The sequence below is a fragment of the Protopterus annectens genome, chromosome 13.part0 (genome assembly GCF_019279795.1).
Source record: "Protopterus annectens isolate FY-2018-M chromosome 13.part0, PAN1.0, whole genome shotgun sequence".
Lineage (NCBI taxonomy): Eukaryota > Metazoa > Chordata > Ceratodontiformes > Protopteridae > Protopterus > Protopterus annectens.
In genome coordinates this window covers 195011556-195039430 of record NC_056747.1, presented here as the reverse complement: position 1 = coordinate 195039430, position 27875 = coordinate 195011556, and the positions used below count along the sequence as shown (strand labels likewise).

The 27875-nt window shown below is 41.0% G+C and overlaps 1 protein-coding gene across 1 annotated transcript in view; it reads left to right on the top strand.

Moving 5' to 3' along the window:
* The window catches only part of DOHH (deoxyhypusine hydroxylase), a 62406-nt gene extending 51868 nt beyond the window's left edge, over positions 1 to 10538 (top strand). The window contains exons 3-4 of the mRNA XM_044090766.1: positions 5082 to 5319; positions 10118 to 10538. Coding sequence (XP_043946701.1) covers positions 5082 to 5319; positions 10118 to 10434 — 555 coding nt within the window. The 3' untranslated portion in view covers positions 10435 to 10538. The remainder of the gene's footprint in view (positions 1 to 5081; positions 5320 to 10117) is intronic.
* Positions 10539 to 27875: the final 17337 nt, after the last annotated feature.

The following is a 27875-nucleotide window of genomic DNA, read 5'->3' as shown; positions in this document are numbered from 1 at the left end:
GTTGATGTGTTCAGAAAACCGGGAGAGGACAAGAGAAGTGGACAAAAATATGAAGGGCTAGTGGGTAGGATGTGTTGGTACTCAAAGATCTTTGCTGAATGTATCACCTGTCAGTGAGGGACAGTCACAAGAACTCACCAATGGAGTACTAGCAGAGTAGTAGGGGAAAATTTGTAGGCAGAAGTGTTTCAGTCTATAACTGCCAATGGTTGCCACCACTGCTTGGCAATGCACAAACGCAGTGCTTCTGTAGCAAATGAGAGCAAACTGGTTTAACCAAACTAACCAATAAAGCTCAAAACTGAGCCCTGTTCCAACAACCTTCAGATAGAAGAGTTCTAACTGAACTTTTGCCATTAAGGTGAGTTCTAACTGCACTCTTGTCACTTGGGTGCAGAGGAACCATCTCAAACAAAAGATCATTTGGTTTAGTGCTCAGGTTATACAAACAGAACTAGATTCAGCAGGTCTGAATCTAGTCTATGCTACAGCAAACAGATTACAGCAATTTCAGGAAAGTTCAAATAAGCAGGCACAGTAAACCTTTGGCCAGCAACTCCCAGCTCAGCAGGGCAGAGGCTACCCTCTTCCCCACAACAGTGCAGACCACAAGCCTTTTTAATATAAAATAACTATCTGGTTTGAAACTGAAGCGCTTAAACCAGAATTAAGACCCTTTTAGAATAACAGACACACCAAGCCTGCAACCAGCAGTTCCCAACTTAGAAGGATGTAAGCTACCTCTCCTACAAGAGTATAGACTAAAACTGTAATGTAAAACCACTGGCTTGAAGCCTAAGTGCTTAAACCAACACTAAGAGGCTTAGATTTAATCGGGCTACTAACAAGCACTAACAAGTGTTGCAAAATAAATGCAATCGAACACTTAAGAACAAGCAGCAAAAGCAAAATAAAGTAGGAAGAAATGCAAATGCAGTAAAAGCAGCTGAATAAACGTGCACATTTTTAAGTTAAATAGGAAGGGAGGAAACAGAAGATAATTCAAGGTTAAGCAACTAAGGGGGTTGTCCTTTCAAATGGTCTGTGTAGTCTGTAGAATGAGCTGCTGAGATGGGACTGAGTGGAGTGTCCAAAGTCAGACTTATAGCAGGGGTGGGCAACTCAAACCACCAGGTTTAAGAATGCAACAGTTGGACACATGGGTAGGAAAAATAAAAATTCAGATTGAGCTCAGCAGTATTCAGGCCGAGTACAGCAAGCAAGTCAAACAAGCACTTCAGCTGAATAGAGCTTTCTAACTAAATGAAGAATAGTATTTCTCTTCTCCTCCAACTGACTAGCTGATGTTCACAGTTTGCCAGGGAATTCATTGCTAACTTTTCTGACTCTAGCCAAGACCTCTTAAAGCTCCAACAGAACAGAAAACTTGAAACAAAATGTGATACAAAAGAGAAGTAACCAAATTTAAATGAAAAACTTCAATTCAAAATAAAGTGCAGACCGAGATCAGCAATATTCAGGCAGAGTACAGTTAGCAAGCCAAATATGTTTGTTTAGATTGCTGGTTGCTTTTCTTTTACCTTTTGTCTCATTCTGGTGCTTTGATATGGGAGATGGTGATACCATGTTATTTCACTGTATCTGGATCCTTTGTATGCAGAAGTTCGTGGTAGCAGTTTTGACATATCACTGAAACTGGTGTGATGATAGCTTCTTTTGGTACAGTCTGTATTAACTCATGAGGTGCTCTCCGTAAGACTTCATTCCATCCTTGCCAAATACTTTCAGGTTATGAATGCTGCATATCAGCAGTGAAGATTGCTTACATTTAGGAGCTACATGTTTGATAGGTAGTTGAATGATTGCATCATGCACTAAATTTGTAGATCGTGAGTTATGGGGGGGGGGGGTCTGTTTGTAATTTTACTGTATCCTACTGGCTAGTTGACAGCTTTTGTTTTACTGTTATTTCTGCTAGCCATTTGTCCTTTCTCCTGGCCCATTCATTCCTTGCAGTACAAGAGGTAAAAACTACTGCCCAGTTATTCCCTCTCCCTGTATCCTAGGGAGTGCGAGCATCTTGGAGTGATCGTCCAGACAGCTTTTAAAAGGAGGATTTTTATTTAGACTTAACCTCTGCATCCACTTTGCAGCTGGTAGATAAGGCTAGTGCATAGGCCTTGAAATAGTTTTTCCATACAGGTTTATTCCACCTACAATATTTACTACTTGATGTATGCTTCTGTAACTGCCCACTTGCTATTGGTAATTCATGATTTGATGGCTAGCTTCCCTTGAATGCTGGTGCAACAGTGAATTTTATTGCCTGTGTCCCTCTGTTATAGGAGAATAAGCAAAGGCTACTCTTGTCTTCCCTTTCCAGCTGCTTTGGCTCCCAGGATGCAGATTGATTCTGTGTTGGTTGGTCACAGTCAGAGCTTCATCCTTCTGTGCTGTATGGCTGTCTACATCCCTTGCCCACTGGTATGTAACTTATGGTTAGCTGTTCTAGGTAGGATGTTGCAGGAAGGGGACAGCAAGGGGTGCTGTTCTGCTTAAAATATGGAAGCCAGTGTGGCAGTCTACGGCAGGACTCTGAGAAGATGGTAGTGAAGAGCAAGAGGAAATCACACTGGTAGAATTATAGTGAGCCCTTTACATAACTGTACTCTTCAGCTTTAATAGTTGGGGACAATGTAAAGTGCAGTAACTATCCAGTTCATTTCACTAGGACAAACATGACCAATTTGTTCTGAGATTATGTACTTTTTTGCTGTGTTTGCACCATTTCCATACCTTGTTTGCTTGCCACTTTCACTTCCTTTGTGGCAGCTGCTTCTCAGTACTCCCAAATATCAAACCCTAGATTCTGAAATGGCAATCCTAGACATTACTTTTTTTTTGTGTGTATTGGTATTGCCTGAGAGGTGCCATATCAACATCATTTAGCTGGGGAGGAAGGGTTTGGGGGTTCAGCTGTAGTGCCCATTCTACTTCGGTTTGGTTTATATACTGACTTTAGACCTCCGGGCTCTCCTGAGTCTGACGGATCATATGAGTAGAATTTGCAGCACCCTAGTTTCTGATGGTAATTGCACATAAAATGCCAATCACACCAAGAAATGGAGTGTACAGTTTAATTGCCTGTCTTGGGTGATTCTACTGTCTTAGACCCTGCCCATGTCAGTGGGCTGTATGTGATCCTAACCAAGAAGGACAAGTAAGTTAAGCTTGTGTGCAGCAGGGCTTATTGTAGCAAAGCATGCCTTGCTAGCAACAGTAACTTTTTTGCAGCTCTTTGACTCTGCTGCCAGTCCGACCACTGTCTGTTGGCTCACTTCATTCCCATTTCGTTTATCACAGTAAAGTTAAGATTTTAGCCAAGAGCATCACTGTATGACATGATTGACAGGATTGAGTTTAGTCAAGGTCTTGGTGTGCATGAAGTGTTGCAGGCCTTAGAATGGTTTTGTGAAGGTGCTGACTGAAGAGGAACCATAAGCTAATAAAATCACTCGAATGATTCTGATGTCCCTCCCCTTCCATCTGTCCCAGGTACCTTTTGAATCCTGTTGAGTTAGAGAGGTACCCATTGCATCTGGCAATGGATTTCAGACTGCCCACCCCTTGACCTGAAGTAGTTCCAAGTCCTGTTTTTTGTAGTCTCCTTTTTCTCATTTTGTACACTTCAGTTCCTGACCTTCAGATTACTAGAGTTTAATGTAGTGTACCTACAGTATGGCTGTTTCACTTTTGACTCCCAGTATGTGTCATTCAGTAATTTAACACTTTGTAATTTGGTAGGTCCAGTGCATAGATATGCACAGTAACACAAGCACATGCTTGTGACTATGCATCTTGTTGACCTACAACACTGGCCTTTCACACACATTACTTAGCTTAGCAGTGAGTTAGAACCACCAGTTTATTTTGCCTTTTAGGGCCATTTTCGTGGTTTTTTTTCTTTAGATTTTCCCCTTCCTTTTGAATTTGTACCTCAGCTGTTACTTAACTATTGCAAGCTGCAGCAGATCTAGTAGGAGAATATACCATGTATGTAACCACCACAGAAATCTGTGGTGACAGTGAACATTTTACATTCTATAGTCTACAAAAATTCATTCCAAACAGGAGCAAGTGATCATCCCATATTTCAGGGGTAGGTTACATCGATGTCTTTTTTTTTTTTTTTTTTTTCCAGTGCTTAATATAGAAGATACTAAAGTGTCTCATTGTAGGCAGCCATTGTATCTTGTTGTGGCTCACCAGTGTTTGGCATAAGTATGAAGAGCAGGGATGAACCCAGTAGGGAAGCCTGTGGCATCTCTGTGCTCCAGGTAATTTCCCCTTTAACTTTATTGCCTTCTAGTTCTCCCGTTTTACATTAATATTCTTTAGCCCAGAACCATATTTCACTTTGTACTCTGACCCCATAGCACTTTCTGCAGTTTTCTATGAGGCAAGATGGCAGACTCCTTGCTATGCAAGTTTAGCATTAAGGAACTCCTCCAGCATTCATTGTAAACATTTTCACAGGGTGGCAAAGCATGACTTTGACTTTTTTGTGTATCAAAGCAAGCCCCACCCTCTCCACCTCACTTTTCCTGTTGCATGCCTTCACTGTATAAAGGTATGCATTTTGCCCACAGAGTGTTTTCTCTGGACTACCTTTCTGTTTCAAAATGGGTGGAGACAGGCTTGGGGGAGGTGGAATAGATGCTGTTAGGAACAAATCACTGTTGCCATAGCAGAAGAGGGCTTTTGCTAAAGAAGCAAATATGCTAATGCGAAGTCCACAAAATCAGTTTAAGGACTGTACAAGGAGAATTGCACTGATGGGATTACTATCCCATTAGCATCTTTCAGAGACACTTGTTTCTTTGGTTCAAACTCCAAGAAATGTTTGACTTTGGGATTTCTGTCAGGACTGCTGTTTTGCCTTCTGTGTATTTGAATATTGGAAAACAAAGCTTGTTTTATGTGATTTAGTTTTGTATGTTATCTGTGATAAATCAGGCAGCATGGCACTGTTTGTCACTTTCTATTAATATAGTGTTTTTATGCACACTTTTTTTTTCTTCTGGTTTGCATGCTACTGATATGAAACTCTGACATTTTAGGTAGCAGAGACATGCCAGCTGGCAGTTAAGCGTATTGAATGGCTGCAGAGCAGTGAGGCAGAGAGAAGCAAGAACCCCTACTTTTCTGTAGATCCAGCACCTCCACATCAGGAGCGTGATGTTGAGAAGCTCCAGGAAATCCTATTGGATGAATCTGTGCCCTTGTTTGACCGGTATCGGGCCATGTTTGCACTTCGAAATCTTGGAAGTGAGAAAGCAGTGCTTGCATTAGCTGATGGTAAGTTAAGTGGTGGACCATTTATTTTCAGCAGTATGTTCAGTGTAATGCTAGTTTGTGTAATTCATGAAGCTGTCTCATTGTATAAGCCAATTTTCCAATGCAGTATGGGTAAGTATATGCATCTTGGCAACTGAATTGCATTTATGCACCCCAGTAACTTACTAGATGACTGGTGTCCATTTCAGTGCAACAGTACGAGTTGCTAATTGATGTTTTGGCCTGTGCACTGCTCTTTCATTTTCTATTTACCTGCTTTATCCATTTCATTGTTATGGGGTGTCGTAGCCTGTACTGAAAATGTCACTCAAGATGGGGCGGATAATTCTGGGTATGATTGTTGCAGATGTGCAGACATGGTGGTCACACCTACAGGCAAATTGAAGCCTCTCCATTTTAGGTATAGCATGTCTTTGGGATGTAGAAAGAGACCAAAGCATCACAAAGAACCCTTGTGGTGCCAAGGGAGATGTACAGACTCCACATGGACAGCATACTACCCAAGAACTGAACTGTAGAAACAAAAGCTATGAGGCAGCAGTGCCAACCATTAGCCATGCTGTCTACCTCTGCATTAATTGTCTGGTGAAGGGTTATTCCAGCTTTGTTTCATTTTGAGTTTTGACTGAGTTGCTAAATTCTTGAGCCTGGAAATAGCACATTGTTGCTGAAGTTACTGTTTTTTCTTTGGAATACTTGTGTCACTCTGTACTCGCTTGTACTTTGTCACTCTACCCCCTTGTACCACTTAAGTATTCACTCTCCCTTGTAGCTAACCATAGCCCAGAACTTTTTTTCACGAGATCACCTAGGTATAGGTTTATTGTAGCTAACCATAGCCCAGATCACCTAGGTATAGGTTTATACCAAGAAAATTCAGTGCCTTTCAGTTTCCTCATTTTTATTCTCTCCCACCTTTTTCTTGGTCAAATCTGACATCGTTTCTGAAGGGAATTAGTGTCTGACTACATGACACAGGCTATAGACATACCTTTAGTTCTTAATGTTCATCACCATCCAAACTTTGAGACAGTGCCCTACTGAGGTTAGTGAAGTTTCTAAAGAGTTCATATAAATGTTCATACGAAGAACAGGAATGAGTTGAACTGCAGCAGTGCATAAACTAGTGCTTTTTGTTTTCAAAGTGTATGGTGTTGCTTTTCATCATACTACAAGGTCAGTATTTCATCCATCTTAATAGTTTGAAGTGGCAGTTGTCAGTCACAGGTGAATGATCATCTTTTAACACCTAAATGAATGTGAGAAGGGTTTGACAGCTAACTGAGTACTTAAAGCTGTCATCCTGCTTTGTAGTGCAGAACATTTAAAGGCAGCATAAAGGTTTTTGTAGCAGCTGAGACGAATCCTAGTATTGCAGCAAAAATGAGGTACTGGAACTATTTTGCTGAGGCATTCAGAATGGCCCGTAACACGCAGGATGGGTTGCATCTAAATGGGAAGAGGAAAAAATTCATTTATTTTGGCTAGTCTGCATTGTGTTAGGGGAACACAAGCTGAATTCTGAAACTTGATGAGACTGAAAATCACATTACTGTAACTTCACTTCAGTGGAATAAACATTTTAATAATACTTTGATACAGTCCATCAGTTTAATATGCATCACCGGATACAACTAAAACTTAGTTTCTTTAACTCTTGTCCAAACTCAGTAGCTCATACTTCTCTGAACAGATGGTTTTGTGCCACTTGGGCATGCAGTCAGACCTACCATCTTTCAGCAAAGAGCACTAAAGGTGAGACACTGTACAGTATTTTACTGTATCTTAGAACAGTGAGACTAAATTGAATGATTTTTCTTTCTGCTTAGTGGAAATTCAGAGAACAGTCCTATTCTAAGAACGGAGTCCTGTTTCAAATAACACTTTTAAGGTAGCTAGCTGGCAATTTTTAATGGCTTTTGAAACCTCCATGGTAGCAGTGTGGTCTTCATTGAAGTGTACTGTCCTGCCATAGTACAGACCAGAAAGGGACTCTATTCAAAGTTGGGACTACAGAAGATCTTAACTGTACAGTTAAGTCTTTTGATAATACAAACTGTGGTACTAGTGGTGTAAGTATATATTGCCCATTGTAATTTAATGTATGAGTTTCTATATTGGGATTTCTGGGCACAGCTTACGAAAGTAGATTTTATAAACCAGTTTATGATACTGGGAAGAAATGAGAATACTCAAGAAATGTGCATTGATTTGTAGTAATTTTTTTTCACATTTGTATAGATAGAATAATAAAAACTAGGGGGGGACATTGGAAAGATCTTACTGAATACAAAACTTTTTTTGCAGTTAAGAATGCCAGGAAACCACTGCTGGGTCTTAATGAGCAGATTATAATTAGTGTTATTGGGTTATGAGTGGCCAGACTTAACGTTTTATGCAAAGTTTATTATATTTAATAGCTTTGAGGAGTCTGTCAGTCATTTTGTTTATTAGAATTTTTATGTAATATGCATTACAAAAATGTTAGAGCTCATCATTGGTAATCACTCATGGGATCTGTGAATGTTTAAATGATAAATGTGTTATGATTTGTTCTAATGAAGTCTTCTGATATTTAGAGATGAAAGCGTTTTAACTTTGCATTAAATTTTGAGAGTCTGCTTGGAGAACTGAGGGTGGAGAACTAAGAACAAACAACCAAATCAACTTTAAGACAGTTTTTAAAAGACTACAATTAGTTCTTTACTGCTTATCTTGTGTTATTTACTTGTCAAGTTTTAATCGCACAGTTCATTATTTTTAGTCTTACTGTTGTAACTTGATGGAATTCTTCCTGCTGTTGTCTTTGTGTTCATGTTGGTTAAGTGCTTTAGTTTGGAAGATTGTGAAGAGAATGCTGGGGAAGACTGTCCTTTTCCCAGAAGAGAATCCGTCTCCAGTATAATGACTTAAACTTGATCCAGTTTTATGACTGGGTTACAGGTGAACTTGCCAAGGGGAGTACTGACAGATGGGTATGTCTGGACTTGAACAAAGCCTTTTTTGGCTCCATTATACACAGAAGGCTGGTGGGACTGGAGGCATAATAGACTAAGGAACTAGATTCTTATGTGATTTATCAAAAGGATGCAAAGGTTCTGATGTGAGGGACAGTACCACTAAGTGGCGAGTACTTCATGGTTAGTCTTGGGTGCAGTACTTTGTATGAACGAGCTCAGCCTATTCACGTTTAATTTAAAAGCTAGTGACAACAGTGGGATATGGGTAGTAGTATAAGCAAGGATTTGGAAAAACTGACCAAGTGGACTAAAGTGGCATTTTAGGTTTAACAGACATGCAGAGTGCATTTGAGGCACAGTAGCAATGGTGTGAAGCATCAGATGAGAAGACTAACTGATGCCCGAGCAGGAAGACGGTTAGAGAGCTGAACACATCTGAACCAAAACCCAAGAAGTAGAGTTGGAGGTCACTGGTAGCAGTCAGTAGTCTGGAGGTGTGTCCCTTAGTGGAGTTAGGGTAGATTTTTTTTTAGACTCTAAAACAATGGTTAATGCTTTCCCTTTAATGGGCCCTGATAAGACACCTGTACAGTGTCCAGTTCTGGAGGAAGGCAATCACTGTATTCCCCCTCCTACAGATTACTGAGGGGCGATCTCTGCCTGGTGTACAAGAGCACCTCGGATCCAGCGCTGAGCTACAACATGCACAAAACTAACTGCACTGGAACCAGTAGATCCAAGGACATGAACTTTGCCGGTGACCTGAATAGAACATGGTGGAGAAATTAATATCTGTCTGAAAGGATCTCCATACTATGGAATAAGCTTCCCATCCACTTGAAATGGAGTTCATCCTTGATCATATTCAAAAAACCTTGGTAATTGGATGGGAAATCACAAACTCATCCCTGGTTTTCCTCTCTGTCTGGATAGAGGTTGACAGTAAGCAGATTAATCCCCTGCTAATGTACCCCCACCAACATGCTTACACAGTTCTTGGCTATCCCCTTAACATACCCCACCATATTTGTGTCCAATCTACTCTTGGACAAAACTGGGTTGGGTTGCGTGACTAGACTTGCAAAGACCCTGGTGGTCCATTGGTTTAGCATAAACCTGTGAATCTATACAGGAAGAGATATCGGGCTGCTGTATGGAATCCAGAAGAATGCCACTGGAAGAGTGGATAAGAGAAAGGGGGGAAATAAGATGCTAGAGCAGCTAAATCCTTTCACCTGAGACCAGAAAATATAACTGAGGTAATATGATATGGGTGTTCAAGAATGTCTGGGAGATGCAAATGAGCTAGCTTTCATGAACAGGTGGACATAAGGTGGAGAAGGCATGGGCAGCAAGTTGGGCTGTTTTGAATACTGGGAGTTGTGAAAGCATTCCTTCTTGGAAAGGCTTGTGAATTCTTGGAAAACTGAGTCGTGGGGATCGTATCTGAAGAGGTGTTTTAGGCATATGAGAAGTGGAGGAGAAGGGGGAAGATATGAAAGGCAGGAAGGCAGAACATTCAATATCATGTAATTTTAAAAGGTAGATTAGGCTCATCTCTTGCTGTCAAGCAGGAATGCAGCATTTGAATCCTGTATGCTGTAGAACTGTTCGAACATTGGACTGCAGAACTAATGTGCGTTACTACAAGATAAATGATGGGTCTGTAGAGCAACTGCAGTAACCTTGACTGAAGTAAGAAAATGGTAGCATTTTCCATACCAGGTTTATTTTGGTGTGTAAAATTGAGTTACCCCTGAAGCATGTTAGTGTGTATTCTGGCAATATGTTGAGAAATTTTACAGTAAATGTGAATTTATTTATTTTTTTTAACTTAGGCCTTCGTTGCAGTAGCAGTCTCTTCCGTCATGAGATTGGCTATGTCTTGGGACAGATGCAGCATGAGGCATGTGTGCCTCAACTCTCAGAGGCTCTACGAAAGTTGGATGAGAATCCCATGGTACGTCATGAGTGTGCCGAGGCTCTGGGCTCTATTGCCAAAGCGTCTTGTTTAGAGACCCTAAAGGAATTTCTTGATGACAAAGAGAGAGTGGTTAAGGAGAGCTGCATTGTGGCACTTGACATGTATGAATATGAAAACAGCAATGACTTTCAGTATGCAGATGGACTTGTCAAACTGCAGCAAGTTCATTAACTAAGGATGTGGTGTCCTGCAGATTTGACTGCTTAATTTTTGTTTAAGCCTTTTAGATGCTGAATATTTAATAAAACCAGTGAGACGTCTTGGTCTATTTTAAATATGGTGGTGTCATGGGTGATTTCTCATCCTGTTATTTTAAGGACTTTCCTTTTTATGGAGGTCTTGTTTCATTCAGAAAGGTGGAATGTGTTCCTTTCCATTGGATAATGTTGAAACCTTGTTTTATGAGCAAGGGTGCATGTGTGCATACATAAGCAAGTGCATCCTCTGCAGAGCTTGAAAGAAAAACAAAACTGTCTAGACAGAATGCAATCATTTTTACTTGTATTTGTTTCCATCTTTAGCTGAGCATAATTTTTTTGTGAAACCATCAAGGTAGCCTGGCTTTCTGAAACCCCTTTACCTGATTTTTTAATGCATTAAGATTGTTTTCATATGGCATAATTAAATGCCAACTTTCCTGGAGCAGTGATTTTGGGAGCCCTTATTCTAAAGGGACCATGTAGTTACAACAAAGCCTGTTTTATAATGAAATTTGTTTGGATTAGTATAACAGTTTGAAAACTTTTTGTAGTAAAGCACAGAGGTGTGACTTCTGGTAAATTTCTCAAGTTTTGGGAGGGTACAGCCTCCCTGAAAAATACTGGTTGACTTGATTTGGTTTATTGCTCTTGCAATTTTTTTTTCAGTTTCTTATAGTAATATTTAGTTAATTCTCTGTGTAGCTGCTCTATTTGTAGTTGAGCTATTTTTGCCATAGAAAAGGCATGGTACCCAGTAAATTTTTTTGCCCTTGAGCCTGCTGACTGTTGATCATTCCCTCTCTTAAACCCACATTATCTGTGTGGGGCCATCATACATGCTGCTATGAAGGTGCCTTGTGCTGCTTCCTGCCAGTGGGCTTTTTCCATTTGTACAGTTTATTTCTTCCTAATTTTTCTAGCAGCAAGTTTTGTAAGAGTAGCAGAAAATGGTACAGACTGTCATTACAGTACACGTCAGTAACTCTCTTGCAAGTTGTGTTGCATGTTATGGGCCACAGGGATTTATGGGACATTTTACTTTTTTACCCTTTATATTGTGTATGAATTGTGTATTCTTTATGCAGTTGCAGTAATTTATTTTTTTGTTTGTGTGTGCGTTTTATTTTGTGGGCTTTAACTGGCAAACTTTTTTTTTTTTTTGCTTGTCGAGGTACACTTGGAAGATCGCATGCCAGACTGGATATCAGTCCGGCCTCTTGTGACTTCACATATGGATTACCAAGTTGTGCTTTACATGGGCCTGCCTTTAAGATGATTTGGTATCTCCAGTTGTTACTGAGTACTGATTTTGTTTGCCTTACAATTCTAGACAGAAATGTGTTGCATTAATACAGTTGCAACAGTTCCTAGAGTGATGTCAGGGTGAAACTAAATATGAACTAGATTGCACTGGAAGAGGAAGTGACCAGAAGGAAGTAAGACTGCACAGGAAGAGCTACTTAAGGAAGCTCAGTTTTGCAAACAAAAAAAATGCTATCAAATGTTACTTTAAGCCAGAGGTAAAGTTGCCACCTTGGTAATATGCCATTTGGGACTCTTGTATTCACTGGAATATATCTTCATTCATGAAGAATATGTTTAATATTGCTTCTGCATAATTGGATTGTTTTGTGAATTTGTTCACTTCTAAGTGCTGCAGTACTTCTAAGTTTGAAAGGTTTAGGTGGAACCAAAAAAAATTGCCTTGCAGTAATGATGTGAGAAATTGATGGGGAAACTTTCTAGACTATGGAACATGCTAGCTTAATTAAAAAATTTTGAAAGCAGTATGGAATAACGTTTTTCAAAATAGAAGCCTCTCTGCTGCAGCCATTGCGGTTCATACTGACAATATTCTGTTAGGAAAGAGGAATTTGTAGTATTCTGTGTTGGTCACCTAAAGAAGCTTTCCATGGGCTATTGACATATTCAGGAACTTCATCCACAGCTGTATCAGATGGGGATGTCCTTCGTGTTTCACTGTTGCAGTCATTACATTTGGGTTATCTGCTTGCAGGTAGCCCTCAGTCGGCCTGATTAACAGTCTTGGGTCCTGCGTCGGTTGCTGTCTCTTCCGTGACGTCAGCTCGTCAGGGGTATGAAACTTGCAGCCGACGTCATTACATCAGTCTTTCTTGTCGTGCAGTGCCCGTAGCAGAAGCAGTTCGCAAGTGCCGGTCGGCAGACTCCTGAAATTTTCGTTTTCGAATTTCAAAACCGAAGTCTTCAACTTTTGAAGTATCCTGTTGGGGAAACTTTTTCTTGCTCTAAACCAATGTCATTAAACGTAAATAATTGCATTTCTTGTGGAAAGCAAATACCTCAAAAGATTTTCATTCATACTGTATTCCTTGCTTAGGCCCTGACCACGATGTACCTCACTGTCTGTTTTGTGCCTTATTTAAACCACGAACTATCCGTCTGCATATTTGCGCTTCTACATTTTTTATGCTCTGTTCAATTATTCCTGATATGTCTTCAGTAAGCCATCCGACTACAGATATTCCGAAGAAATGCAAAGGTAAAGACGGAGGCCGCCCAGTTCGCTGGTACTCAGTGAGGTGCTTTCGCAGCCCCTGATACCCGCTACTTCACATTCACAGGCCTCTACTGAGACCGATTCGGAGTCCGAGATGCTTCACCTGTGGAACCTGCAGATGTCTCTACCTTGGATGGGTTCGGAGGCACCGGCTTCTGAGGGTGTATTCAGGCCTACTGATTTGCATATTAAACCGGCGTCATCTTCTTCAAAGGCCTAAAACTCAAACCATGCCTAGAAAACGGACGCCCAGACAGCATGGTCAGACCTCTATGCCTAAAGACCAAATGATAAGAATGACTGAAGACCTTATTACTTTAATTAGGGGAAGCCAACCTTCCCCCTCTGAGACCTAGGACTTGGTTTGCTTATGATCATTCTGACCAGGATTCTGAAATTTCTGTTTCCTCTGACCAGGATTTACCCTTATCTACCTATGAGGATTCTAATGCTGAGGACTCAATTCTCTCTGCTTTCCCCCAGAGGATTTCTTTTTTGGTGAAACCTTGCATACTCTCAGGGAGCTTTTTCGTTGGGAAAATAAGGATTTCTCTGATTCTAAAGAGGCTTAGGGATTTCTTACTCCTGCCCCAGCACAGGCCTTTAGCTATACCTCCTGTACTGGACATTGATGCCTTTTTGGAATCTAGCATGGCCCCTGACTCTCTACCTCCTGATTCCAGCAAACCTGATAGATATTGCAGTGTTCCTGACTCAAGTTCTTTTTCAAAAATCCTACTGCGGATCCTGAAACCATTTCACAGGGACCCAAGGGCATTAAAGCTACTACTGCCAAAAATCCTACCCCCTCTGATAGAGACTGGATAGAGGGGGGGTAAAAAGGTGTACACTTCTGCAACTTTGGCCATTAGGGCCTTGAATTGCCAGTTTCATATGTTAAAGTATCAGCTGCATATTATTGGATTGCTTAAACAGAAAATGATGTTGACTCCTGATTGTGCACTTACATTGCAATGTGGTTTTGATTCACTTGAGGCATCTTGCAGGGCTGCGGTAACTGGGTCTGTACTTGGAAGGCATGCTTGGCTGAAGGAGCAATCCTTGCCAGATCATGTTAAAGTGAAATTACTGGATGCTCCCTTAAATCAAGGCTGAAGATGTTCTTCGTGTTTCACTGTTGCAGCCATTACATTTGGGGTAATCTGCTGGCAGGTTGCCCTCAGTCGGCCTGAATAACAAAGTCTTGGGTCCTGCGTCAGCTGCTTTCTTCTCTTCCATGACGTCAGGTCATCAGGGGTATAAAACATGCAGCCGACACCATTTTATTCAGTCTTTCTTGCCACGCGGTGCCCGAAAGCAGAAGCAGTTTGCAAGTGCCGTTCGGCCGACTCCTGAAATTTTCATATTCAGGTTTTAGAACCGAAGTCTTCAGACTAAAGCTAAGTACCCCGTTGGGGACCTTTTTTTTCTTGCTCCTTACCGATGTCGGTAAACGTTAATAATTGCATTACTTGTGGGAAGCAAATACCTCATAAGGATTTTCATTTTTACTGTATTCCTTGCCTAGGCCCAGATCACAACGTTTAATTTAAAAGCTAGTGACAACAGTGGGATATGGGTAGTAGTATAAGCAAGGATTTGGAAAAACTGACCAAGTGGAAGTGGCATTTTAGGTTTAACAGACATGCAGAGTGCATTTGAGGCTCAGTAGCAATGGTGTGAAGCATCAGATGAGAAGACTAACTGATGCCCGAGCAGAAAGACGGTTAGAGAGCTGTCTGTTAGCAATCTGACTACCAGAGTTAAAAAAAATGCAAAGAAAGAGACAGTCTAGGTCCAAAACAGATGATGAAGCTTCTCAAGCCGTTCGCCGGTACTCGGTGAGGTGCTTTCGCAGCCCCTGATACTGGCTACTTTGAGTTGCAGGCCTCTACTGAGACCCATTCAGAGTCCGGTATGCCACGAGATTCTCCTAGTATTAAACCCACGGATGTCTCTTCCCTTGGATGGGTCCGGAGCCGCTGAGCAGGCACCAGCTTCTGAGGGTGTTTTCAGGCCTCAACATTTTTTATATCAAACAGACTCCAGCAACAAAAACAAGGTCAAAAACAGCTGTGTCTAAAAAACTGACGCATGAGCCACGTGCTCAGGCCCCTATGCCTAAAAACAGATTAAAATGGCTGAGGATTTAATTACCTTGATCAGGGGTTCCCAACCCCCCCCCCCCCCCTGCTAAGAGGCCTAGGCAAGGCACCTTCAGATTAGGTTTCCATTTCTTCTGATTCCTCCTCTGATCAGGAATTTTCCATTCCACCCTACGAGGATTCTGATGCAGAGGAATCCATCCCATCTGCATCTCCTGAGGATTATTTTGCATACTTTTAAGGGAACATTTTCACTGGGAGAGTCTGACTTCTCTGACTCAAGAGGCTTAGGGATTTCCTTCTTCCTCAGCATAGGCATTTGGCAATACCTCTTGTATTAGACATTGTTGATGTGTTCTCGGAATCAAGCATGGCTCCTGATTCCTTGCCCTCCGGCGCCTAGTAAGCCAGACAAAAACTACAGGGTTCCTGACTCCCACAAATTTCTTTTCAAAAACCTTGCTGCTAATCCTGAGACTATTTCTCAGAGTCCCAAGGGTGTAAAGGCCTCTACAGCCAAAAATCCTTCCTGTTCTGATGGAGATTCCAGGGTGCTGGATAGATGGGGTAAGAAGGTTTATACATCTGCAACCTTTGCAATCAGGGCTTTAAACTGCCAGTTTCATATGCTTAAATATCAACAGCATGTTATGGGCTTACTGAAACAGAGAATGATGTTGATTTGTGATTGTGTGGAAAATAGTTACAGGAATTATTGCATTCAGCAGAACAGATTGGAAAGCATACTTTGCAATGTGGTTTTGATTCCTTGGAGGCCTCTTATAGGGCCACTGTTACTGGATCTGTGATTTAGAAAGCATGCCTGGCTCAAGGAGCAAAATCTGCCTGATCATGTTAAAGCTAAATTGTTGGATGCCCCTTTGCAGCATGATACTCTGGTAATAAGGCAGAAGAGGTTTTAAAGAAAATGGAAGACCAAGCAAAATCTATGCAAACTGTAAAAGATTTCTTGCAAGTGCAGCCACCCAGATTCGGTAGGCACTGGCCTACCAAAAACTGGTCCTTTCCTGCGTCCAACAGAGCCACTCAGGGCAAATCCAGGTACTCAAAAGGCTCCAGATACCAATCACACGGTTCTTACAGGTCAAAGCAATTGGGTGCCTCCACCTCCAAATCTGGAGGAAACAAAGCACAACCCTACAGTAAGCAGTCTCAATGACTTTCCTCTACCATCACCAAGCACCTATCTTTTGGCGTCCCCCTTGGGGGGAAAACTAGCACTTCATGCTCAAAATTGGCAGTTAATTACCCAGGACAAGTGGTTATTAAACATAGTATCCCAGGGATACAGATTTCATTTCCATACCTTGCCAATTCCAAACAGATGGCCGGATCTGCCACAAAACCAGTGGGCAGAGGCCCAGAAACAAGTCATGTTCCTCATGCATATGGGGGCTATTCAACTGGTACCAGAAAAGGAAAAAGGACAAGGTTTTTATTCAAGACTGTTCCTGGTACCCAGAAAAGACAATTCATGGCGTCCAGTACTGGACTTATCAATTTTGAACACATTCCTGGACGTTTCAAAATGATGATAACAGCTACTGCCTATGCTAGGCAGGCATGCTTGGTTAGTAACTCTAGACTGAGGCATACCTGCATATCCCAATAAGGGGAAACATGCAGAAGATACCTCCACTTTAAAGCAGTTTTTTTGCATTACCAATACTCTGCACTGCCCTTTGGCTTATCTACTGCACCCAGGGTCTTTACAAAGTGCCTGGTACCAGTAATTGCATTCTGCAGGCAAAGAAGCATTCAAATTTATCCTTATCTGGACTATTCTCATTCAAGCAGAGGACAAAGACACTTCTTCAGCATCTGCCGTTTGTAAAGAGGCTTCTAGCATGCCTAGGGTATACCGTAAACGAAAAGAAATAACTAGTACCCTCTCAAATGATTAAATTCCTAGGTTCAAGCTTGAATACAACTGCCCAGATGGCTTACCTCATGCCAGACAAACCAAGGCAACTGATAACATACTTCAAACAAATGGCAACAAAACCCCAGTTATCTGCAAGATGAATTCTGCAGGCTTTTTGGTTCATGGCATCCTGCATTCTACTAATTCCATATGCGAGACTGCATATGAGGAAACTTCAATGGTACCTAAAATGTTTATGGAGTCAACATTGTCACAGTCTGGAAACAATGATTCCTCTCATCCCTGCCTACAGCAGGAGTTTCTTTGGTGGGCAGAGACCAGTCACCAAAACAAGGGACTGTCATTCACTATACCCCCCTGCCACTCATACCCTAACTACAGATGCATCAAAATATGCTTGGGGGGGTGGGCCCACCTGGCAGGGAGAGGCATTCAGGGCAAATGGAGCCCAAACCAAATGCATCTGCATATCAACCAGAAAGAGATGCTAGCTGTTCAGAATGCTCTGACAGCCTTCAAGGACTTGCTTCATCCAGCACAACTGCTGATAAAGATGGACGACACCACAGTTATGTGGTACATAAACAAGCAGGGGGGTACACATTCCTACCCCCTTTGCAGACTAGCCATGGCCTTGAACACAGCCTTGACTTACCAAATACATCTTCAATTCCTGCCAGGAAAGCAAAATACTCTGGTAGACCTAAGCAGAAATCTTGTGGACCCACACGAATGGAAACTATCCACAAATCTTCTGCATATTAACACAAGTGGGGGGTGCCCAGACATAGATCTATTTGCCTCTCCCCAAAATTTATCAGCTGGATTCTGCACAAGAACTCATCACAAAAAAGCATGGAAAGTGGATGCCCTATCCTTCAGCTGGAAAAACCTGTCAGTCTATGCCTTTCCCCCTTCTACCTCTACTCTTCAAGGTCTTACTAAAAGTCAGACAGGAAAAAACAAGAATGATCCTAATTGCTCCGGATTGGCCTCTCCAGCACTGGTACCCACTTCTAAGGAATATATGTTTCACCTTCGTCCGTGGTACTTGCCTCAAATACCTCATCTACTGTCTCAGAAGAACTGTCAAATTCTGCACACTCTGCTCCAAACTCTGAATATTGCAGCATAGTTAATCAACTAATTATTCAAACAACACCTGTCAGTAAATCTGTGATGGGTGTCACTTTGGAAGCCAGAAGGCCCAGTACTAGAAAATCTTATGCTGATAAATGGAAGAGATTCTGTGCTTGGAACCAAGCACAAGGAATAGACACAGCGAAGCCCGATATTCCTCAGATTTTACAATATTTGACTGAGATGCTTGACAAGGGTCTATCTTTTTCATCAATAAAAATCCATGCCTCTGCCATCTTAGCTCATTACAACACACTGCCTCCCCTCTTTTTCTCATCCTCTGCTTAAACAGTATCTTAGAGGGGCCAAAAATGTAAAGCCTCCCAGAAGATCACAAACTCGTGCTGGAAAAACTCACCCTGCCTCCTTTTAAACCAGCAGCTACTGCAGATATAAAATTCTCATCTTGGAAAACAGCTTTTCTCTTGGCAGTCACTTCAGCAGGGAGGGTTTCAGAACTACAGGCTCTCATGGCAGTGGAGCCTTTTATTATATTTTACCCAGACAGGGTGTCCCTGAGTACCAATCCTTTTATGCCCAAGGTGGTAGCCAGTGTGGCTGTTAACCAGACCATTCACCTGCCAACTTTTTACCCAAATCCGCAGAACAAGGGGGAGAGGATTCTACATTCATTGGATGTACACAGACAACTAAGATTCTACTTAAACAGGACCAAATCTCAAAGTCTGAGCAACTACTGGTGGCATTTGCTGTAGGGTCAGAGGGGGAGGCTATATCAAAGCAGACTATTTCCAAGTGGATTATTTGCACCATGGTAAACCAAATCACATTCCACCAGGGCGGCCTCTACTTCAGCAGCTTTTCTCAGAGGGGTCCCAACCAAAGACATTCTAGAAGCTGCTACTTAAACTCTGTTCATACCTTCACAACGCATTATCATTTACCTCTCTTCTCCAAATGCAGGGCAGGCTTTGCCACTGCAGTCCTGCAGGGCCTTATAGCCACTCCTAATGCTGTTTAGTCCCATCCTCCCATCCATAGCTTTGGGGTTCTACCCAAATGTAATGGCTGCAACAGTGAAACACTAAGAACATAGTACAGTTGTGTACACTTACCATAAATGTAGATGTTAGAGTGTATTCACTGGTGTAGTCCAGGTTACCCACCTGCCATCACCCTTTCCATACCTTTTCTTTCCTTCACTATACTCAAAAGCCTTTGAGGTGTATTTGCTTTTAGTTGAAGGTAAAAGTTTGTTTCTAAAATTTCATTTATATATTTACTGTGTGTGTTGTGTGTTTTGTTTTGTTTGTTTTTTTTTTTTTTGCTCCCCATTTGGGGGGCACCTGATATCTGGGGCAAGAAAAACTGAATAAAATGGTGTTGGCTGCATGTTTTATAGCCCTGACGTCATGGAAGAGGAGACAGCAACCCGATGCAGGACCCAAGACTTTGTTATTCAGGCCGATTGAGGGCAACCTGCCACCATATTACCCCAAATGTAATGATTGCAACAGTGAATACAGTCTAACATCTACATTTATGGTAAGTGTATACAACTGTACTTTAAGATGATGGAAAAAGCTAAATCTATGCAAACAGACTTTTTACAAATACAACCTCCAAGATTTAGTAGGCATTGGCCTTCTAAGAATTGGTACTTTTCTGCCTCTTCCTGACCTTTAGTCCAAACCCAGATCCAGCAGAGCACCCAGGCTTCAGTCCCAGGTGACGCACAGGACTAAGCAGTGGGGGGCCTCCACTTTCAAATTTGGGAGTAATAAAACTTCCCCCTATGGTAAACTGTGTCAATGACTTATTTGTAAAACTTCCAAGCACTTCTCAACTGACTCCCCCTTTGGGGGGAAAGATATCACTTCATGCAAAGATCTGGGGACTCATTACCCAGGACAAATGGGTTTTTAATATAGTGTTCCAAGGATACAGATTTCACTTCCACACATAACCAACCCCAAGTGGTTGGCCAGATCTACCTCCAAAGCAGTGGGAAGAGGCCCCCAAAGCAAGTACTCTCTCAAGCATAAGGGCTATTCAGTTGGTACCAGAAGAGAAAAAGGGACAAGGTTTCTACTTTATTTTTCCTGGTACCCAGAAAAGACAATTAATGGCGTCCTATCCTGGACTTGCCTAACACCTTTTTGGTGATTCCAAAATTCAAGATGCCGACTCCTTCACCAGTTGCTTCCTATGCTAAGCAAAAACGCCTGGTTGGCAACATTAAATTTGAAGGAAGCATACCTGCATACCTGCACATCCCAATCAGGGAATCTTGCAGAAGATACCTACGCTTCAAAGCAGGCTACACGCACTGTGCCCAGGGTATTCACAAAGTGCCTAGCTCGAGTCATTGCATTTTGCAGGCAAAGAAGTATTTAAATATACCAATACCTGGACGATTGTCTAATTCGGGCAGAAAACCAGGACATACATTTGAGTCATCTGGCTTTTGTACAGAGGGTGCTAACTTGTCTGGGGTACACCATAAATGAAAAATCACACCTGGTACCCTGTCAACAAATTATATTCCTGGGAGCATGCTTGAATACAACTTCCTAGATGGCTTTCCTCACGCCAGCGAAACCATTTCACTTGACAATCTACTTCAAACAAGTCTTCCACAAAAACAAATTAAATCCACAGGGACAACCAGGTACCTCGAGATACTAAAAGGACTCCAAATATATAGAGAGATAGAGGCAGGTTGCAGGTCTCTTCCAAAAGCTTTATTCACAGATAAACACAATCGTGCTTTCACCAACTGGCTTCTTCTGGTGTATACAAGCACTAAAAACATCCCTACATTTATACTATGCTTCTCTCAATTATCCAATTAAGCACTTAGTGATACCAAACCTTAAAAGACTTAAACAGCACTTTCATACAATATATATGTACATAAACCCTTAAAGCATGCTAATACTACTTTTACGCATTAAAACATACTAAAATGTATAAAACACATCAATATATACAAAAAAAGTCAACATAAAAATGATTACCTACGTAAAGCCCTAACTTTTTTAAAAAAAAAGTTTTAGTGGTACATGGTCATTTAGGCCATGTCCATAATCAGCTCTCAATTTAACTATCATTTCAATTCCAAATTCTCTGTACCCTAACATCACCACCCCTTATATTTTCAAAATATCTATCACCCTAAAAAAAGGTTCTGTGCTAGTTTCTTTAACATGTTTAGCCAAAGCATTAAACAGACTTCCTTTTTTTAATATGTTCTCTGACTATCTTTTAACATTCTATCTGTTTTACCCACATAAAATTTGTTACAAATTTTACAAGTAGCCAAGTAAACTAAATGTGAAGAATCACATCTAGCATTAATACTAAAATTAAATAGTCTGCCTGTATCAGGATGTACAAATTCGCCATCTGTATTTACATACTTACAGTACTGGCATTTGAAGCAAGGTCTAGTGCCTTCATTATTATTAAATGAAACTTCTAGGGCCACACAACTGCCTTTTCAAAGATTTTTTATTCTTAAAGGTGAACTCAGGAAATGCACCTATAAACTTACTTACTTTGCCTATCTGACGTTAGAATATTCCAATGCTGCTTAATAATGTTCGTATAGCATCTAATATCTCTTCAGTAACTAAAACATAATTTAAATGATCATGTTTTTTTAACATGACCTTTAACACTATCTTCTGTCTGTTTAGAAAAATAGGGTTTGGCCCTACTGTATCTCACACTTTTTTACTGCATTAATACTACAATCAATTAATTTTTGATCATAACCTCTCTCCAAGTCAGTTTCCACAATATCTAATTGCATTGCAAAATCATCCATAGCATTAAGTGATGAAGCTCTAAATGCTTGATTTTGAGCCACATTTTTATACTGTCCCTCGTAAGTAAACTATTAACATGACATTCTTAAACATTTTAATACTCAGGTCACCATTTGTGGTCTGCATAATCAAAACATCCAAGAAATGTATTTCTTTATTTTAAAAGTTCAAAGTAAACTTAAACTTGTTGAGGCATCAATATAATCAGCAAATAATTTTAAATTTTCAGTAGAGACCCCCCATATCATAAAAAGGTCCTCTACAAATCTACGGTAGAACAATATATCTTTTATAAAATTTTTCATCAAAAATTCTTTCTCCCATTTTAACATTACCGCATTGGCATAGCTGTTTGCACAAGACGTTCCCATAGTAATGCCAAAAATCTTGTCTTTGTATACAAAGACATTGTTTTCTAAAACAAGATTCAATAACTTGCATATCAGCTCAGTCTTATTGCAGTCATAATTCCCACTATTATACATTAAATCAGCTGCACTCTTAATTCCATAATCATTGGGTATAACGATACATCAAATATGACAAGCAATACTTGTGATGTATAAGTCCTTAAATTGTTCAGTATCCTTAAGAATGTGGTCCTAGGTATTTATAAATTCTCAGTTTTTTCCAAATTGAAATTGCCTCAGTACACCAGTTCCTACCAGACGCAGTTGATCTTATTGGTGGATTATCTATGCTTTTATGTAGCTTGGGTAATCCTTGTATCATTGGGATAGTGGGTTTAGCAATAAAAGTATTGAGAGAGTTTCCCATCTAAAATGTTATCTACCATCAATTTTAACTCTTCATGTATGTGTTTAATCATTTTGTTAACCTGTAACAAAGTGATTATTTTTTTTTAAAATAGGGCTTTACGTAGGTAGTCAGTTTGATGAATTTTTTTGTATATATTGATGTATGTGTTTTATACATTTTAGTATGTTTTAATGTGTAAAATAAGTATTGGCATGCTTTAAGGTTTATGTACATACATATATATTGTATGAAAGTGCTGTTTGTCTTGAGGTTTGGTATCACTAAGTGCTTAATTGGATAATTGAGAGATGCATAGTATAAATGTAGGGATGTTTTTAGTTCTTGTATACACCTGAAGAAGCCAGTTGGTGAAAGTGCTTGTGTTATCTGTGAATAAAGCTTTTGGAAGAGACCTGCAACCTGCCTCTATTTTTCTATATATTTTAAACAAGTGGTCACAAAAACTCTGTCATCTGCATGGCAAATACTACAAGCCTTGGGGTTCATGGCCTCCTGCATTATCTAATTCCATATGCAAGACTGCATATGAGGAAACTACAATGGTATCTAAAAAGTCTATGGTGTCAACATTGTCAGGATCTAGAAGCAATGATTCCTATCATTCCTTGTCTACACCTAGAGTTCCTTTGGTGGGCAGAGGCCTGCCACCAAAACAAGGGACTACCATTCACATTACCCCCTGCCACCCAAACCCTAACAGATGCATCAGACTATGCATGGGAGGGCGCACCTGGCAGGGAAGTGCATTCCGGGCAAATGGAACCCAATTCAAGTGCACCTTCACATCAATCATAAAGAAATGTTAGCTGTACAGAATGCTCTGACAGCCTTCAAGTACCACATTCTTCCGGGTCAATTAATGGTAAAGACTGACAATGCACACTTATGTGGTACATAAGCAGGTGGGGTACACATTCTTACCCCCCCTCTGCAGACTAGCCATGGCATTGTGGAACACAGCCTTGAGCTACCAAGTATATCTACAAGCTCAATTCCTGCCAGGAAAACTGAATACACTAGCAGATGGACTAAGCAGAACCCTCATGGACCCACACGAGTGGAAACTGGAACCAAGGATTTTCAAGATGTTGACAAGCAAATGGGGGAGCCCGGATATAGACCTGTTTTCCTCCCCCCCAGAACTGTCAATTGGAAAAAAATTGTGCAAGGACTCCCCATAGACAAGCTTGGAAAGTGGATGCTCTGTCCTTCAGCTGGAAAAACCTATCCGTTTATGCCTTTCCTCCTCCTGCCTCTGCTCTCCAAAGTACTACTAAAGATCAAACGCCAAACCAAGGATGATTTTGATTGCACCAGCCTGGCCACACCAACATTGGTATGTCACTGTTGGCCCCATGGCACCTGCCTCAGACTCCTACCCTGCTGTCTCAGCAGGAGAACCAGATTCTGCACCCTCTGCTTCAAACACTGAACCTAGCAGCCTGGCTGATTGCCTAAGCTCTCCTTTACCATCACTCAGTAAACCAGTGATGGATGTAATTTTAGAGGCAAGGAGGCCTAGTACTAGAAAATCCTATGTTGATAAATGGAAAAGATTCTGTGTCTGGAACCAATCTCAAGGGATGAGTACAGCAGTGCCCAATTTACCTCAGATTTTACAATACTTAACTAAGATGCTTCACAAGCGCCTGTCTTTTTCCTCAAGAATTCACACCTCCGCCATTTCAGCTGCTCATAACACAGAATCTCCCCTCTTCTCTCTTCCACTGCTCAAGCAGTTCCTCAGAGGGGCCAAAAATCTAAGACCACCCAGGAGAGCTCCAACTCCAGCCTGGGACCTTAACTTTGTATTGGCGAAACTCACCCTTCCTCCTTTCGAGCCAGCTGCTACTGCAGATTTAAAATTCCTTTCTTGGAAAACAGCTTCCCTTTTAGCCATCACTTCAGCAAGAAGGGTATCTGAATTACAGGCCCTTATGGCAGTGGAGCATTTCATAATCTTTCATGCGGACAGGGTGTCCCTCAGGACCAATCCCTCTCTCATGCCAAAGGTGGTATCCAGTGTGGCCTTTCAGTCCATTCATTCGCCTACCTTCTTTCCTTATCTACAGAACAAAGGGAAATTGATACTGCACTCCTTAGATGTGCACAGACAACTTGGATTCATCTTGGACAGGTCTAAACCTCAAAGGAAATCTGAACAACTGCTGGTGGCATTTGCTGCAGGGACAGAGGGGAAGGCTATTTCAAATTAACTGTCTCCAAATGGATAGGCCATTGCATTCACTTCTGCTATAAGCACTATGGAAAACCTATCCCACAGGGAATGAGATCCCACTCAAGCAGGGCTGCATCTATCTCTACTGCCTTTCTCAGAGACGTACCTACCAGGGGCATCCTAGAAGCTTCTACCTGGAGTTCTGTACATACTTTTACAAAGCATTACCATTTGCCAATTTTCTCTAAATCCAGAGCTGGCTTTGCCACTGCAGGTTTGCAGGGCCTTATAGCTGGTCCTAATGCTATCTAAATTCCTCCTCCCATCCTTAGCTTTGGGAATCTACCCAAATGTAATGACTGCAACAGTGAAACATGAAGAACATAGTACAGTTGTGTACACTTTCCATAAATGTAGATGTTCAAGTGTATTCACTGTTGCAGTCCTGGTTACCCTCCCTCCAGCCCCCTGACTCCATTTGGCTATATCTCTTCTCTCCTTCTCAATGCTTAAAAGCTTGTGGTGTATTTGCTTTTTTGTTTGAGGTATAACCTTGTATATTTATAGATTTAATTGCTTCCCATTAGGGGGGCACCTGACATCTGGGGCAAGAAAAACTGATGTAATGACGTCTGCTGCATGTTTTATACCCCTGATGACCTGACGACATGGAAGAAGAGACATCAACCGACACAGGACCCAAGACTTGTTAATCAGGCTGACTGAGGGCTACCTTCAAGCAGATAACCCAAATGTAATGACTGCAACAGTGAATACACACTAACATCTACATTTATGGTAAGTGTACACAACTGTACTTTCTTTCCCCTCCAACAGGGTCTTCCTCATTTAGGTAGGAGACTGCATAGCCTTCCCTGTTTTTTAAACAATAAAGCATTCCCCTAAAGGCTCACATGGCAGTGCTCCATCAAAATGTTTTTGAGGACTTTCTCCTTGCCTCCTCCAATTTTAAGTGAAAGACTGGGTAGCCTATTGTCTTTTATAAGCAATACTGTGCCTAGATGTAGAATCGTATGACAGTGCGCCACCAAAATGGAGTATTCATAACATTAGGAGCCACTTCCTGCCTCTCTATTTCAAGTACAGGGCAGATATCAGATGGACTGTTTTAAAGAATGCAAAGAGTTGCTGTACTAGTTAGTTAGCTTAACAAACGTGTTGACAAATCGCCAAGGACTGGCCTTATGCATAGGCAAAATAGGCAGCTGCTTAAGATGCCATGTTTGAAGGGGGTGCTTTTTTTTTTTATTTAAGCAATGTTTGTTTGCTTGCTATAATTGTCTCCTTATCTCTCAACCATTCTGCTTTTCACAGATTATGCATTGTAACATAAAAACAGTAGCTAATAAATTTCTCCATCTTAAGCAATGACCACTCTGCCTTTTACATTCTGGATTAGCTTGCAAGTCTGGCATGTCCTTGGACAATCCAGTCCCTTTTTATGCTGTTGGATTAATGTGGTGGGCCTTTTCCCCAGGACATATTTGAATTTGTTTTATTTGGATTTGCTAATGTTAAGACTTCAGACTTTTATGCTGCACTGTTCAGTGTTTTGATCTATATGTAAGGACACTAGTTGCTAAATGAACTTACTTTTGGGTTCAACGTGACAGGTAGTCATATTTTCTAGTGTGCAAGACCGCTGACTAAAGCTGCGAAGCACTGTAGTCAGTGCTCCGGCCTTACAGGTGGTAATATTGTCAGAGGCATACTTCCCAAATGTTCTTGATTTATGCCTCACATTTTCAACCTGTTCCTGTTTATTTTCTGGAAAATTGTTAATTAGTCAATCAGTACCAGACACTAGCATTTTTGTATTGATTAGAACATGCACGTTGATGTAAAACCTGTTAACTTTTAAGTGAATTAATGTAATATGTAAATTCTCTAATTTTGGTAGTTTTGTCCTGTTACAAATTTTCGAGTAAAGAAATTGAGAGGGGAGCGAAGAGAACAGCAAGTGCAATTTCCACAATGTTGCGGTGATCTAGCTGGTTTCTGGGGTTGCAGGTAGGATTGTTGCACATTCCCCAGTAGAAACAGAAGCACATCTCACTGAGGTTTTCAATACAGATGTTGCTAGTAAAAATATATTAATGGTATCATTTTGGTAAGTTGTTACTCATTTTTATTTTGAATAAAATGTGTGCCTTTTCAAAGTAATACACCAGAGCTGCAGGCAGCTAGATGTCTTGTTTCCTCTTTTTCTTTTAACCATGTCTTTGTTGAAAATCACTTCCTGTAGGCTGAAAAAGTTTGTTTTTTCTTTGCCCTTGGCATTTTGTGTTCCTTGGATATGAAAAATGACTGGATTTGCTTTCTACAGTAGTAGAAATGAGTGAACTGATGTCCTTTTCATTCTTCCTCACCTATGGGTCTCTGATCCATTCCTTGGATCCAGCTTTGCCGCATTTTCTAGACTTTAGATTCCAATCTCAAGCTCCTCCCTCTTCCCATAATGCACTGCAATTTCACCATCTCCTCAGATCTGGTTTGCAGCTGTCCTGCTAAGACGGAAGAGTCAGTATCTCGAGATGTAAGAAGCTTTCTTTAGTTTTTGATCTGTTATTTCCTTCTACTTCTACGACTCTTTCAACGCACAGGCAGATTGTTTATGGACAAGGTATTAACTTTAAATAATAAATGTTTCACTTTCATTTTCTGGTTATCCTGTCACCAGGCCATAGCCCACCTTTTCACTCATATCCCTCAACAGTTTTTCGTGTAATGTTCAGATTTTTACTTCATGGTTTTGGTCTGTTCATAGAATTCGTGACTTGCTGACAAGTCTATGGATTGAGCTGTTTAAATGACTTTCACCAGAGTTTATGACTTGGTATATTTCAGGACATGCATGCTAACACATCATGTTGAGCTGGCATCTAAGTTATTAGGCTAAGGAGGTGTGTTTCTGCTGTGAATGCATTGTTTTTGCCATCAGTGTTAGT